At 48.9% G+C, this 16927-nt stretch overlaps 1 protein-coding gene across 1 annotated transcript in view; it reads left to right on the top strand.

Moving 5' to 3' along the window:
* The window catches only part of NR5A2 (nuclear receptor subfamily 5 group A member 2), a 124458-nt gene that overhangs the window by 18530 nt on the left and 89001 nt on the right, over positions 1-16927 (top strand). Inside the window, exon 5 of the mRNA XM_052654034.1 lies at positions 1551-2197. Coding sequence (XP_052509994.1) covers positions 1551-2197 — 647 coding nt within the window. The remainder of the gene's footprint in view (positions 1-1550; positions 2198-16927) is intronic.

A 16927-nucleotide genomic window follows, 5' to 3' on the forward strand; every position in this document is an offset into this window, starting at 1 on the left:
TGTTGGAAAAGCAGGATCTGTGCTTATGCTGTGCAGACTGGAGGAAGTGAAGTTAATATGTGACGGCTGTAAATAACCTGTAGTTCATGGATGTCACGGTGTCTGGCTGGTTTTTGGTCTCGGACCTACTGGCTTTCCACAGATCACATATACTGTAAATAAAGTAATACGAAGGGATACAGAGCCCGGAGATGTGCCGGACGCGGGGCCCATTCCATTTGATCAGTGAGACACAGACTAGCTGTCTGTGGGGCTTTTCTGTTGCATGGCACTCAGACTTGATGGAAATACTCAACAAATTTCAAATACTCTGCAGAAATTGCTGATAGATTCCTTCCCAATAGAAGTAGCCTCATGGATTATCTGGGGACTGTGTGTGATGAGATTGAGAAAAGATGTAACTGCTTTTTTCATTACCAATCACTTTATTATTTTCCAAACAACAAAACATTGTGGTAGATGCTTACAACAGTATGAGGCTCAGAAGATAAAATGTTAAAAATTAAACGGGTGATCGCATATGATGTCGTTGATTAAAAAAAGGGAAAGCCTTTCTTTACCTTAAAAAGTGTGCTTTCTTAATAGGAAGTCACTTGCGGTGCATGCTCATACTTTGTTCACAGTGAGATGAAACAATCAAATATTCAATAAATGATCGTCTGGATGAAAAACTCTTTATTATCTTGTGTGGTATTCTGGGTGCCTAGCATTCACAATAAATTTTTAATGCTGTACTAATCCTGAGATAAAAAGCTCCAGAACTTAACCTCCAGCAATTTCTCCATGTCACAAGCTGTCAGAGGTCGCTGTGTCTGGTCTAATTGCCATTGGTCACTATGAGCCAGCAGAGACCCACTACGGACACTGCTAGACGGGGCCTCGGACACCACCCAGTATCGTGATGGTGGGCCGTTTTGACAGCTTCGGAAATGAATCTGCTTTAGTTAGGTCCAGTTCTGCTTAATTGAAAACAATAACCGGTGGCTACCTGGTGCATACCCATCAAGTCTGGGTGAGGATGGTTTCCCAAGAAGAGCGTGTACCTAGCAATTTTGCAGCAAATTAGTCAAAAAGACTTTGAGAGAGGAAGCTGTCCTCAGGAGAAATAGTCACAATTTGATCCAGTAATGGCCCCTTTGATTTGGGGTGGGGGGGTGCACCCTCTGAGCAGTTTGCGTTTCCATAAAGAGAAGCCCAGCCTGGCTGGCAGGACAGAATCTGATCCTCGTCCTTAGCAGCACAGAGCATCCCCCATGGGTAGCAAAAACTAGGAGTCTCTTCAGCCCACCAAAGGGTTAATGTGTCCCCACATAGCCGAAATATTTTTTTGATGACAAACACACTTGGAGGAAAGAATTCATAAATAAAGAGGACATGGCTTTTTTGGGACTCTTTGAGAGCTACTGTGGTGAAAATAAGCACACACAGACCACTTCTGGTCCATTCTGAGCCTAACTATCCAGAGATCTGGACAGTGCTCAGGATTTACATCTTATTTATACCCTTACTTCCTTTTTTTGTTTTGTTTTTTTTCGTGCCCACACCAACAGCGGTAAGGGCAGACCGAATGCGCGGAGGAAGGAATAAGTTCGGGCCCATGTACAAGAGGGACAGGGCCCTGAAACAGCAGAAAAAAGCCCTCATCCGGGCCAACGGACTGAAGCTGGAAGCCATGTCTCAGGTGATCCAAGCCATGCCCCCCGAGCTGGGCATCCCCTCTGCGATTCAGAACATCCACTCTGCCTCCAAAGGCCTGCCTCTGAGCCACGCTGCCTTGCCTCCCACCGACTACGACCGGAGCCCCTTCGTGACCTCCCCCATCAGCATGGCCATGCCCCCTCACGGCAGCCTGCCCGGCTACCAGACCTACAGCCACCTTCCCGGCCGCGCCATCAAGTCCGAGTACCCCGAGCCCTACACCAGCTCCCCGGAGTCCATCATGGGCTACTCCTACGTGGAGAGTTACCAGACCAGCTCCCCGGCCAGCATCCCCCAGCTCATCCTGGAACTGCTCAAGTGTGAGCCCGACGAGCCCCAGGTGCAGGCCAAGGTCATGGCCTACTTGCAGCAGGAGCAGGCCAGCCGCAGCAAGCACGAGCGGCTCAGCACGTTCGGGCTCATGTGCAAGATGGCCGACCAGACGCTCTTCTCCATCGTGGAGTGGGCACGCAGCAGCGTCTTCTTCCGGGAGCTCAAGGTACGTGCCGGCCGCCGGGCGCAGGGCCCCGCTGCCCGCCGCGCCGCCGGCTCTGCCCGCCGCTGCGCAGGGCCTGGGCGCCGCGCGCGCGTTGCCCGGCCGCGTAAAGCAGTGTTTTAGACCTTGACTTCGGGACTGCCGCGGCTCCCCTCTATGGGCCTGTATTTTCTGCAGCTCTTCGTTTAGGGGCGTGGCATTTAATGTCACACACGGTCCACTTAGTTGGGTTTTTTTTTTCCTGAACAGGAAAAATGCTGTCCCCTTTCCCTTACTATTACCTTATTCCCTCTACCTTGGTTTATGGCTGAAACATGGAAGCCGACGTGAAACAGTGAAACAACGCAGTAAACTTTGGAAGAATTACCAAGTAAGGAGCTCTATTATAATGGTGCCAATTTAGAAGGAAAAAAATGCCAACGTTTCGTTGTGTTTAGACGCCAAAGAATCCAAATGGTACCGCTGGTTAAGAGTATCAAGTAGGTATTTACTGCCTGTTTACCTTGACATTAGGTTGGTAAACCTGTTGTTTTCGGAGCAGATTCCAATAGGATGTTTACTGCCCTTGGCTGGGGAATGGGCCCCGTGTGAGTGCTAGCCTGCTGGGCTGGGCCTTGGTTCTCGTAATCTGTGTCTGTCGTTGATTTTAATGGATTGGTACATTGTAAACACAGTCCTTGTTTGTACAAGGATCTCTGTTTAACTACATAATTATTTTATTTCCTGAAACTGAAGACTGAATTAATATGGGAAAGTTGTAAGGAAGTTTGGGATCCTGGAGTTACTGCAGGACCACCAGTAGAAGCATTTGGTGGTCAGTGGTTTCATTCTCTGTGTTAAAGACAGAACTGAATTCTGCGCTTGATTTCTAGTCTATCTGTTACAAAATCAATTTCTTCCTGTTACCGCGGTGGCTTCAGCCTTTGGGAGGAGATTTTAAAATCTCTGCAAGGAGGACAGTACAAAGCAGACTTTTCATTTAAAGGTTCTGTCTAAAGCTATGTGCGTGTGGATGGGCTGGAGTGTGGAAACCATATGCAAATGGAAAGCTCGGCTTTCCATGGCCGCCTTCTCTCGGCACCGTGATCTGAAACAGAAGAGTTATCTGAGTGGGCCCAGGGGAGTCACTGGGCCGCCATCGGGTCCAGCCCTGCTCCTGGAGCGCCTGTTCTGTGTGTGCAGAGGGCCAATGGTGGGGTTCACACCAGGAGTGAGCAAGGTGCCCTGTTGGCTTCCAGACCAGACCCTCTGGCATGGAACCACCCTGGGGTCATCAGGTGCTTATCATCAACAACAAGCAACGCTTTCCTGATGGTGATCTGGGGTTCGCAGCTTTGTCCCTTAAGAGAACAGGTAAGGGGTTGGAAAATGAAAATGAAAATGATTGTTCCAGATGCAGCTGACAGGTTAGGAAACGCAGAAGGACGGAAGCCTCGCCTTCGCAGGGGACCCAGTTGGCGTTAGATCCTTGCTGCTTAGTAACTGTCTGTGTTGGGCAGGTTGTCAGTCTCTGAGCCTTAGTTTTCTAGTCTGTGCAATTACAGGTGTGGTGTTGTGGGGGAGATGGAGGTATGTAGGGAATAACAACACATCTATTGAGATATTTCAAGGAATAAACGAGACTGTATGGGCAAAGCATCTAGTCCTGGGAACCCAGCATACATTATATACTTAGTAAATCAGTGCTATTTTAAAATTGTTCTTACTGTTTTATGACAGATTGTGGAGGCTTTACTTAATACTCTTATGTTCAGGAAAAAAAAAATGCACTTGTACTCTTTTTAGTTTGACATTGGAAAGCAGAATTACGGTGTGCATGACAGAGAAGTAAAATTCTATAATAGTAATCACTCACTTCCAGTTGAGGACCTCAAACTTGCCAGGTAGTACGTTGGGTGTAAGATGGATACAAGGTTGAATAAGACAAAATATTTGCTGTCGAAGACAATTTCATAAATATGTTGACTTGAAAAACAACGCTGAAGTTCGTTTCACAAAATCATGAGGAAAGAAATCATGCTTATTATTTATATGAAAAAAGAGACAGTTGTGAAGTGAGTATAGAGAACCCCAGGTGGGACTTTAAGAGTGCTGGGAAAACATGCTCTCCAAATTTCTGCTTTCCTTTCCCTGTAGTTAAATTGCATGAGATTCTTTTCTAGGGCATGAGATTTCATATTTGGTTAAAATATGAACATTTTGGGGAATGGGACATATTAAAGCATTCTGAGTCCTTTCAGTTCAGTTCAGTTCAGTTCAGTCGCTCAGTCATGTCCGACTCTTTGCGACCCTATGAATCGCAGCACGCCAGGCCTCCCTGTCCATCACCAACTCCTGGAGTTTACCCAAACTCCTGTCCATCTGAGTCCTTTATACTGTTGTTTAAGGCATTTTATCAGTCTCCTGTGAGAAAATGCTTTAAAGAAGAGAAGGGAACAGATGCAAATGCTGGCCTGGCTCCTGTGAAAGGTGGGGGTGACCCCAGGAGAGAAAGACAGCTAGGCCCTCTTCGCTGTTGGCCTTGGACTTACATTTTTGAAAGAGGTATTACCCTTGAAGTATTTTTCAGAGAACTAAAAGTAGAATTCCAGAATAACTTAGGGATTGTTTAAATACAGAATTGAGAGGTGACCATTTGTTTCAGAAGAATTCCTTTTCCTTTGTTTATAAAGTCGCTTTGTGGAAACCAGACCAAGGCGTTTGAAGCCAGCGTGGAGACAACGTGCACTGCCCGCTGTTTGTCCAGCGCAGAGGCTTGCAAACTTTTGAACTAAGTAAGAAACATATTCTACATTGGAACCTGGTGTACCAAACACAGAAACACACACACACATGCACGCACGCCTGCACGCATGCTCAACTGAGCCAGAGTTCCACGAGACAGGGCGTGCTTTTGTCCTGCCATGCTGATATTTTCTATTCTGTTTTGCTTTAGTTGAATTTATTTCATGCTTTTAAAATAAATAAATTCCTGGTCACGACCCCCTGAGCTGATTTCCTGACCCGCTAAGGAGGTAGGCCCAGCAGTCCAGGAGTGGTTGCTCCTGGGCAGGGGCGTGGTCCACCAGCCCCGGCCAGGAACACCTCCTGCAGGAGGCCTCCCCCCACCACCCCCCTCACCCCTGCCTGGCCTCCAGGGCCCCCTGGAAACCTGCAGCCAGATCCCCCGCCTACCTTCCTGCAAACCTTGTGATTTTAAAATAGCGTTTGGGATGATTTAAATGCACGGCCCCTTTTTCACATCTGTCTTTCTCTTAAATGCACGGCCCCTTTTTCACATCTGTCTTTCTCTTGTTAACTTCACCGTAAGTTACCCATCAGGCGGTGTGCTTATAGAGCAGATTGCTTATAGCTCCACAACCCTGGAAAAGCGCACACGTTTGCTGCAGGAGAGGTTAATAAGATAACCGGGCAAGTTTGCAAACAACCCCTTGCTCACTCTCACAGGACACGTCACACTCTCTGCATGGAGAAGAGGGGAATGAAGGTTTCACTGGTTTACTGTCTAAGGGATCAAAAGGGCCAGAGGAAAGCTGGTGGGTTTTTTAGTTACACGATGCAAAAAAAGGAAAAGAAATGATATTCTGGTTCCCATTCAAAATATTGGAATGGGAAAGAGGAAATTTTAACTCCCATACGTGCATCTTGAAAAACAGTCCATAAACTGCAAAAATAAAAAAATACAATATAGAAACCGTGCAATTTCAGAGCTAGGTGATGACCGGGGAAAAGAGAGTACACGTAAGTGAGCTGGTTTGTTTCCTATATGAGGGGCAGTTCTGATTTCCGTCCAAAGTCGTGGCATGGGAAAGGTGAACTAGCCGGGGTAGCTGTCCAGCCAGCACTGGTGTGTCCAGCGATCCTCGCGGCCTGGACACTACAGGCTTTCCAGAACGGGACGAGATGGTGGGGGTCCTTGGATTGTAGCCCCCCTGTTTACATGTGGAGAAGCTGAGGCAGGGGGCCTGTGGCCTGTCTGAGATTATACAGCTGTCTACCGCAGGGAAGAACTGGGGGGCTGGCCGTTCAGGTTACAAGAAGCTGTGCTTCTCCACAGCCCCGCCCCCCCCCCCCCCCCCGCCTGGACACGCACACACACACATGCACACACACACACAAGCCCTGTAACCTTTGACTCCAGAAATCCACGCCTTTCCCAGGGAAGCTACGGCAGACCTCCTGGTTATCTGAAGTCCCTCACTACTGCCCAATTACTACATCACTGATAATCAGCGAGATGGATTTTCTCTGAGCCCAGACCCGTCCCCGGGAGGGAGGGCGTCACTTTAGAAAGCAGCTACAATTCTCGCAGGCTACGGGGGCCTCAGTGAGTGAAGTGCGTCTTCCCGCCAGCACTCCTGAGCCCTGTAGGAGGGTCCAGACCCCTCTCAGTGCCTCCCCTCTGCCCACCGCCCTCGGGAGGACAGGCGGCCACGTGGGGCTCTGTCCTGCTGTAAAGTAGATAAAGGAAGTTATGTCCTGGGTCCAGCTGGGTGCCGGGTGCATCAGCCTGGGCTCCTTTCTGTGTGTTTGTGGAAACAGTCAGGAAGGGAACTTAGGGTTGTAACCAGGTGGTAGATGGCCCTGAATTACCCCAGCCTGGCAGCATTTCTTGGGTCAAGGCATGCATTCAGTATACCTTCGAATCTTTAAGCTACACCTGTCTTACGGCGGCCTCTATTCTTGACTTTAACTTGTATTTTTGGAAATCAAGAGTGAATTCCAGACCCCCCTCTCCCAACGTCCCAGAAAGTGCTGTCGTCGCGAGTCAAGAAGATGGTGCTCTTTTCCCTTTGCTCATTTTTCTCTCTTCTGTGTCTTGAGTATCTCACAAACAAGAGCAGCGGGCAAGTGATTCCCACTTTGTTGAACAACTAGTGAGTCTGCAGGTCTGTTTGATGGTCTAATGAGACCAGATGTCTTCCGAGGATTCTGGGAATAGAAGGAGAGGAACTTCTCCTCCGTGAATGATTCTTGTACATGGAGGAATAAAAAAAGTCTAAATTAATCCTGACTGAAACGCATAACTAGTGTTTCTGTGGAAAATAGGGCTCAGAGGCTCAGGGAGTTTGTGCCAAAGGAATTCAGCCACGCAGAAGCCAGTTTTCTCGAAAGCCAGCCGCCCTTTTTTCTCTGCTCTGGTGCGGATGCTTTTTGAGCAGAGTTTTAATTTATTTATCGTTAACACCCTAGATCCCTTTTCCCAAGCCTCAGTTGACTTCTCCCAACCAACACAGGCCTGCAGTTTGCAGTTTTCTGGATCTGCCCCAGTTTGAAGCCGTGTGCTTTAGCGGACTTGCTTAGCCCTTCTTTTCTGTGTGTGTGTGTTTACCTGCCGTATCTGCCATCCTGCTCTCTTTAATGCCTCCCAGGTGGCTCAGTGGTGAAGGATCCACCTGCCAATACAGAGACGCAACACAGAAGATGCAAGTTCAATCCCTGGGTCGGGAAGATTACCTGGAGAAAGAAATGGCAACCCACTCCAATATTCTAGCCTCGAGATGCCCATGGGCAGAGGAGCCTGGTGGGCTGCAGTCCATGGGGTCACAAAGAGTCAGACACAGCTGAGTGCACACACACCTACTGCTCCCTTTCGCCTCTGCCTGAGCTTTCAGGATCACCGTCTAGAATTATCGTCTGTCACTTTACTTGCCTGTGTTTTCATTTCTTTGGATACAAAGTAGTTCCTCCTGGAAGCAGTTGATCAGCATTTAATGTGATTTCCCATAAGGAGAAGAGAAGTATTGCTATTCGAAGGCAAATAAAAACAAACCTATTTCTCAAAAAGAGATCAGAAGGAATTAAATGGACCTTCGTAGGTTTACAAGGAAACCGGAAAACTGGCTTTTCTTCCACCGGGGGTGGGCATGGAAGTTTTCTGCCTGTGAGTTTGGAGGGAAGGTTGGAAGCTGCAGGTCTGACTCTGTGACTCCGGGCTCTTTGGCATCAGACGTCTGCTTCTGTGGCTCCTCCGGGCAGAGCTGACACAGAGCCTCTGGGCTGGTTGCTGGTGCTGAGATGTGGGTCTTTCTGGCTCTCCACGCTTGTCCAGGCTTGTGTGCTCCTGCACCCGTGTCGCTTACTGACTGAGGGATCTTCCCGTAGCCGTTGAAGTCTTCTTGGTCACTGTCTGCGGGGTGAATCAGCTCTCCCCCATCAATCAATACCTGTTTAAGGTGGAGGTGTTGTTCTTCGGCAGAAATGACCCCCCGACTGAGGAATGCTAGGTCCTCCACTCTCTCGGTTCCTTTTAAAGTATCGTTGTTGTTAAGTCGCTAAGTCAGGTTGGACCCTTTTTCAATCCTGTGGACTATAGCCTACCAGGCTCCTCTGTCCGTGGGATTCTCCAGGCAAGAATGTTGCAGTGGGTTGCCATTTCCCCCTCCAGCGAATCTTCCCGACCCAGGGATCGAACTTGCGTCTCCTGCACTGCAGTGGATTCTTTACCGTGGAACCACCAGGGAAGCCCTTAGAAGTATCCCGTTTGCTTTATTCAGTGAGGAGGCGTCTGCAGGCTGCGGGCTCGGTTAGACTCTGGGTTTCCGTGTGACCAGACGTGGGCAGTTACTGTGCAGTCGGGTGGAAGCCAGGGGATGTGCTGGGAGCGATGAGCGTGGCTTCATGCTGGCTTTGCTTGTTCACATACCCGACGAGCTTCCTGTTCCTGTTAATCTGTGTGTTACCTACGGGGACGGTGGGGAGCGTGGGAGAGGCCCGCCACACCAGGGGTGCCGTGTTTAACTGGCTGGCTCGTGGTCAGGCGTCAGGAATGCACGGTGAAGGTGGGCGGAAAACAGACATCTCCCTTGCTCTGCTCACGGTCAGAGGCTGGAGGGAAGACGCCCCTTTGGGTCAGAGGCTGGAGGGAAGACCCCCCTTTGATCGGGTGCTCGCTCTGCCTGCTGTAGGTCTGGATGCCCTCCTCAGGCGCCGGGCCGCTCTGCTCTTTCCCTCCTGGGGAGGGAGGGCGGGACAAGGTCGCCTCTTGCCCAGGAGGGGAAGCCCTGGACCCTTGCTGTCACGTAAAGTGGTCATTCCAGAGGACACGCCCGACCATCCCTTCTGGATCCAGAGAGACACAGAGTTAACTGATTAATAAAAGTTTGCTAGCTAGGTTTTTATTTTATAATTTTTTGAAGTTTATTCTGTTCCCGTATAATTGATGGACAGCGTTGTGTTCATTTCTTCGAACAGCAGGGTGGCTCCGTCATACACGAATCTATTGATTCTCATATTCTTTTCTACTTTGGTGTGTCACGGGGCAGTGAATACAGTCCCCTGTCCTGTACAGTAGGACCCTGTTTGTCCAGCCTGTGTATGACAGTTTGCTCCTGCGAATCCCCACCCCCAGCCCCCGCCCGGGAACCCACGGGTCCGTCCTGTGCGTCTGCGAGTTTGCTTCATCCGTGTGAGTGTTAGCCTCCACACCTCCGTGACATCACATGGTAAGCTCTAGGTCCTCCATGCCGCTGCAGATGGCGTGATTTCGTTCTTTTTCGCAGCTGACTGGCACCCCACTGTCTGCATGGCCCATGTCTGTGCCCATTCTTCGGTAAATGCCTTGGCTGTTTTAAATAGCGCTGCTGTGAATGCAAGGGTACATGCGTTTCTTGAATTACAGTTTTGTCTGAATATACGCCCAGGAGTGGGATTGCAGGCAGCTCTGTTTTTAGTGTTTAAAGGAACCTCTATACTGGTCTCCACAGTGGCTGTGCCAGTTTACATTCCCACCAGCGATGATGTAGGAAGGTCCCCTTTTCTGCACACCCTCTCCAGCGCTTCTTATCTGTAGACTCTCTAAGGACGGCCATTCTGGCTGGTGTCAGGTCTTACCTCATTGTAGTTTTGCTAACTAGGTCTTTAAACCACCAAATTGTTTTTTAGTCAAATAATCTGTCACTGGCAAAATTAACCGAGGCACTTCAGCCATTCTGGGGAGTGGGGTGGGAAGCAGGCATGAGAGAGATGGAGGAAGAAACACAGAAGCTGGAGGGGTGGGCGGGAAGCTCAGTAGGTAACCTGCCCCCAAGGCTTGAAGTTACATTAATAGGAGAGAGCTTAGGGAAGACTCAAGGTCAACAGAAAATACTTTGTTTGAACGATAGGTGATAATAGTAGCTGCTACTTACTGAGTTTTTACTGTGAGTCAGACGATTGTCAATCGCTTTACCGGTATTGTATCTCATTTAATACTCATTACTTCCTGGGCAGTGAGCATGTTTGCGCCCAGTGTGCAGCTGAGGTTCTGAGACCTAAACACTTCCACTGATTTGCCCCAAGTTACGCAGCTATTAAGTACTAATGATGTCTTTGAAACCAAAAATGCATATGGCAGTCTTTTGTAAACTACGGCCATCTGAGTACCACTTTACAATGGGTCTTAAAGGACCTGTATTCTTCTTCACCTGCTGAGAGCCATTTCTTAAAATGACCCAAGAACATGTAAATTCTTTCTTTTTTTAATTGGTGGTGACCTTGTAGGGCTGGAATACAGAACGGGAGAAAAGGAGGAGTTTGCCATTGGCTGCAGACTCCAAAGCTTCTAAACCTTAATCTGTAAAAGCGTGTGTAACTGGAGGGTCAGCAAGGGGGTGGTGCTCCCCTCTTGGGGACGCTGGGCAGGCTTTCCCACCCCGAAGCCCACCCCAAGGGCCCAGCTCTGGTTCCTACCGCGTGGCCAGTAGAGGCCAGAGTGTCAGCTGTCTGCTTAGAAGCTGGTCCACACCTGTTTGCTGAGACTCCCCTGGGTCCCTGGTCGGTCCAAGGCCTGCACACGTCTGCCCAGCAGGACACACAGGCTGCTCACAGACCTTACAGAAAGCCCAGAGCGTCTGGTCCTCAGTCTTGGGGAGGGGAGCTCCCCGAGTCTGCAAGCCCCGGGACCCAGTCTGCCGACGATGTCCGCCGTCACACCGAGTGTGGTAGTGGGTGACAACGCCACAAACATGACTCACGTGTGACACTCCTTAACACACTTTTGAAGGACTTTGCCCTCTGAACCTGTGAGGTAAAATAGGGCTTTCTATTTTCCAGGGCAAGTGAAGGATGACTTGCTCTGACTTATTCTCCTGCAGTCAGGAAGTCGATCATACAAATCTCTGCGGGCTCCACATCCATTTGCAGAATGGCCGCATGGAAATTGCACGTTTGTGCTGTTGTTCACGTTAAAGACATTCATCTCTAACCCAAGAATGCTGCCTGCCCTCGAGCACAGCGCGGTCCGCAGCGTCCCTCCGCCAGCCCTCGGTCTTTCTTAAATACCTGATGCTTAACACCTGCTTCCTCTGTGGGGCTGCCTTCGCCACGCACCAGGCGAAGCTCGGGCCTCCTGTGCACGGGGCCCCAGAGTCTGGCCTGCTGTATCGTCTTCTTGGTTTTCTCCCCTTTCCTTCGCCTCCGGCTCTGCTTTCTGTCTGCCCTGACCCCCTTTCTCTTTGCTCACTCACGTGGCTTCTCCTCCTTCCCCCGGGGTCTCTCAGCTCCCCACAGGCGCCTGCAGTGGTGTGGGTCCTGGGAGCCCGCCCTGTCCGGGGCTGCGTCTGTATTTCCCTGCAGACGGGACTTGGTGGGCCAGGAGGGCCCCCACACCCTGGAGGTCTGAGGGCAGATGGAGAAGATGTGAGAAACGGTCAGGTCGGTGACCCCAGGAGTAGGCAGCGCTCGCGGGTAGTCGGTGGAACGTCTGGGTGGCCTTGTCCCCGGGCGAGGGGACTCCACACAGTGGGGTTTCCTGTTGCAGAAGCAGGTCAGCCTCCAGGGCCAGGGCACAAGAGACTGACCGGGGGGTGTGGGGACCCCTGTAATGCCCAGCTACACTGTGTAAGCGACACCTCCGCACAGTCCTGCAAAGGGCCGGCGCCCGTGTGTCACTGCCTTCTTACTTCCTCCATGGAAATCCTTCTCTTTCTTTTTAAAAAATGTTTACTTGGCTGCGTGGGGTCTTAGCTGCGCCACATGGGAACTTCTCTGCGGCATGCGGGGTCTTCCTTGCGGTGTACAGATTCTCTAGTTGCAGTTCCAGGCTTCGTTGCTCCAAGCGATGTGAGTTTTTAGTCCTCAACCAGGGATCAAACCCATGTGCCCTGCGTTGTGAAGCGATTCTTAACCACCGAACCTCCAGGGAAGCCCCCTGGAAATCAATTTCAAATGCCATGTTTCCGACCTCCCAGGACCAAGCCTCGGTTATTCGCATCCAGCATCCTTGGAAGGAACAGCCAAACGCTTGGAAGAGAAATTGTACAGATCTGAAGGGAACAGGACTGTAGGGCCCTGCTGCTCTCCATTTCTCCGTGAGGACTAAAAGAGCGCCACATTATCCTGAATATTTAGAAATGTCCCCAGGATTACGTAACATTAAGGATTAACTTTGCAACCAACCGTGATCCGATTTCTGACGCTGTAAGAACGCCTTCTCTTGATGTAGCAGATGGACTAATTGGGCAACAGGTCTAAAGTCTGTCTTTTATTGCACAAGACGAGGATTGCAGAGGCAGCGGGTAACCCCTTCTGTCATTCATTTGGGGAGCGTGGAGGTAGCTGGCCTTCCATCCGTGCCTCATAGTGTTGCTTTTTAAAGTCTACGCAGCAGGACCGCCTCCTGTGAAATGACGATCGCATTTCCAAATAGCCTGTTTACAGAGTACTTTACCTGGGAGAGCAGGATAATTATTTCACTTAAATTAAAAACACATTTTTATGGAGGATGAAACACAGAAGACATCAGGTCTGTTTTGCAGGGATACACTCAAGATGGGGAGGGGCATGGGGGTGGGTCAAGGCAGAGCTGATAACAATTCCTGTCTTCACTTTTAAGCAGTATTAAATTCTTAACTGGTCATCAGAAGATTCCCAGGAGGATGTTTTCAGTGACTTCTTAAGCAGTGGCTCTGATGTGGCTGATACAGCCACTGCTGCTGCTAAGTCACTTCAGTCATGTCCGACTCTGTGCAACCCCATAGATGGCAGCCCACCAGCCTCTCCCATCCCTGGGATGCTCCAGGCAAGAACACTGGAGTGGGTTGCCATTGCCTTCTCCAGTGCATGAAAGTGAAAAGTGAAAGTGAAGTCGCTCAGTCGTGCCCAACTCTTAGCGACCCCATGGCCCGCAGCCTACCAGGCTCTTCTGTCCATGGGATTTTCCAGGCAAGAGTAGTGGAGTGGGGTGCCATTGCCTTCTCCTGATACAGCCACACTCACATGCATTTGGTAGGAAATAATTTCACGCACATGTAGGTTTCAGGTCCTCCATGCTTCTCCCGGGCAGATCTTGTGTGTATGCATCATAAGAGTTTTGAGTGCATATCCTGTTTTCAGACGTGCTCTCTGAAATGTTAGCAGATTCTAAGAACTGTTGTTTCATTTTGACCAGAGTATCTTGCCTCTGAACTAACCACAAATCCTTTACCTCACACAACTCAGAACCACCCTTGTGCTTCTTTGATCCCAAAGACACGATGAATAAGAGGCTTCTGCTTATTGCCTAATTTAAAAACTTACTAAATATTACATTTCCCCTTGTAAAATAATGATATAGATTAGTGTTTGTGCAGAAGTGTGGGCAACAGAATTCTTCAAAAGTTCTCCTTTGGGTGATGAAAGCTGTTAGATGATTCTGACTGGCTAATCAAATGTAATTGGAAGCTTGAAGTGCCTCAGATTTCCTTGTACAGTTATCAAAGCGGGAAATGTAACTCTTGGAGCCGATGAAAGGCTTCTCTCACGGTATTCTTTCAATTACAGATCTGACAGAGGGAATGAAAGAACAGGGCTGTTGCTAAAAACCCAGGGCTTGAAATGCCCCTTAGCCTTAATTGCTGTATTAGCTAGTTAACACATTATTATACATTTTAATTGATTCTTGCTCCAGTTTCGGAGGAAAAAAAAAAATTCTGGTTCTGTTTGGCAAGCAAATGAAGGAGGGAAGATGCTTGAGCACAAAAATACTGCCATTTATGTAAGGTTCAACTCCTGCCAGATATCTAGCGTGGAAACAATAACCTTCACTTTTGTGGGGTCTCACTTGCTTTAAAAGCATTAATAATTTGCGCTCATGTATTGGGATTTGTGGTTATGAATGTTTTCAGAGGAGTTTTATTTGACCATAGAGAATTCCTTTTATGGTTTTATCAATGACATGTCACAATCTGGAAAACATAACTTCATTCCAGTCATGGATTTGGTTGGGTCCAGCTGAGGGTTGGGTTTTGAAAAGAGCCAGAACACATTGTGCCTGCCTTTCATTCACCGGGACGTAGCGGTTTTTCTTCTTTAGGAGTGAATCTCTCTAAAGAAATCCTTCACAAATCTAATCAATTCAAGAAGGCTTGACTCCCTGCTGCTAAGTCGCTTCAGTCGTGTCTGACTCTGTGCGACCCCATAGACGGCAGCCCACCGAGCTCCCCCGTCCCTGGGATTGTCTAGGCAAGAACACTGGGGTAGGTTGCCATTTCCTTCTCCAGTGCATGAAAGTGAAAAGTGAAAGGGAAGTCGCTCAGTCGTGCCCGACTCTTAGCGACCCCATGGACTGCAGCCCACCAGGCTTCTCATGAAAATCTCTCCATGAGATTTTCCAGGCAAGAGCACTGGAGTGGGTGCCACTGCCTTCTCCAGCTTGACTCCCTAGCCATTGGTAAAACACTTCTGGTGTAAATGATGGGCTGTGACTTAGGATCAGGGCAGAGCTGAGATTTTATCCATTTGTGTCTTACCTGTTCACGCCCTCGTTCACTCAGCCTTTACTGAGTTCTGACTGTGCATCAATGCCTGTGCTGCAGACAGGACAGGTGGGCTCCCCACCCCCGACACCAGCCGTGTCCTGTGGGGCGCTTCACTCAATTCAAGTAGGAGCAACACCTGGGCCTCCAGTAGACCCTGCCTCTGGAAACCTGTGCAGCTACGTGTGACGACGCTCGCACTGATGGTTGAAACGATCCTGAAACTGAGGAGACGATCGAATTCTCACGGACAGCATGCCAACCCCTGAAAAACATGGCAGGGGTTTGTAGTAGCGGTGGTAAATTGCATAAATGAGTACATGCGCGATTTATGCATCTTAAAGAGGGGACTCTCTATTTTGGATAAATAAAACATAGGTTTAATTCTGTCACTGAAGTGTAAAAATAAATGTTTCATGTAAAAAATGACATGGGACAATTTCATATAACCACAGTTGACAGGGGTGAATATTAGAAGATATTTATTTATTCTTCAGTTCAGTTGTTCAATCTCTCAGTCGTGTCCGACTCTTTGCAACCCCGTGAACCGCAGCACGCCAGGCCTCCCTGTGCATCACCAGCTCTCGGAGTTCACCCAGACTCATGTCCATTGCATCAGTGATGCCATCCCACCATCTCATCCTCTGTCGTCCCCTTCTCCTGCCCCCAATCTTTCCCAGCATCAGGGTCTTTTCCAATGAGTCAGCTCTTCGAATCAGGTGGCCACAGTATTGGGGTTTCAGCTTCAACATCAGTCCTTCCAATGAACACCCAGAACTGATCAATCTCCTTTAGGATGGACTGGTTGGGTCTCCTTGCAGTCCAAGGGACTCTCAAGAGTCTTATTTATTGTTAGCTATAAATAATGTGGACGAAGAAAGTAAAAATGAGGAAAATGAAGTACCGTTTATATAATTCAGTTAATTATATATAGTCCAGAATTTGAAACACCCTGTTGATACATTTGGGGCTTCCGTTGCGGCTCAGTTTGTGAAGAATCTGCCTGCAATGCAGGGGACCAGGGTTCGATCCCTGGGTCAGGAGGATCCCCTGGAGAATGAAGTGGCAAGCCACTTCCTGTTCTTGCCTGGAGAATCCCATGGACAGAGGAGCCTGGTGGGCTATGTCCTTGGGGTCACAAGAGTCAGACATGACTTAGCAACTAAACCACCACCAACCAGTGGTCCATTGGCGGTAGTCCAGCGATGACTAGTACCAAGAGAGGAAGGTTTGCCTAGAATGCAGGGTGAGCCCCGCGTGGAGCTGGGGCAGGGCTGGTCAGGGGAGGGGAGGTCTTGCAGAATGAGGAGGAGATACCAGCCAGTGAGCAGGTGGCAGTGCAGGGGTCAGGGGGGTGTCTCCAGCAGAGAGGAGCTGGTGTGGAGAGCACAAGGCTTGGGCCCCGTAATCTGGGGGCACCTGCCTCCTTTCACCGGAAGTGACCGTTGGGGAGGTGACCGGACAGGTAGCAGGGCCACCATGTGGGCTCCTGTGTGTGGATGTCCTAGGCAAAGGGAAGCCACCAGGGGAGCTTGAGGAGTGACCCAGAGGGACTGGAAGTGTGCACGGTGACCATTGGACGTACACGCTGACTGTTTCTTTTTCTGGGGGGGAGTTACTTTTCTCGTATGTTTATTATATCTCAAAACCACTATTTTATTTTTCAAGCTTTATTTATTTTAAGCTTTATTTTTAAATTTTTTATTTTAATAATGTTTTATTATTCAAGCTTTTTTTTGTTTGTTTCATTTTTTACATTCAATTTTGGAGTCATTTTCCTTTGTTTTCCCAGTATTTAGCTGAAATGCATTCCAGTGACCTCTTTTTATGCATTGCCTAAACGTTGTTGTTGCTGTGAAGAAGGTATAAAGTCTTTCATATATACTTTGTTATTTCTGCTATTCTTTCCAACAGGCCTTTTCTTCTAGGTAAATTCCAGTCACTGGTGACGTGCATATATTCGAGGTTCTGGTTTTTATTTCATGTGAACCCATGTGACATTTTAAAATTCCTTCCGTAT

Source organism: Budorcas taxicolor, chromosome 16 (assembly GCF_023091745.1).
Source record: "Budorcas taxicolor isolate Tak-1 chromosome 16, Takin1.1, whole genome shotgun sequence".
Taxonomy (NCBI): Eukaryota; Metazoa; Chordata; class Mammalia; order Artiodactyla; family Bovidae; genus Budorcas; species Budorcas taxicolor.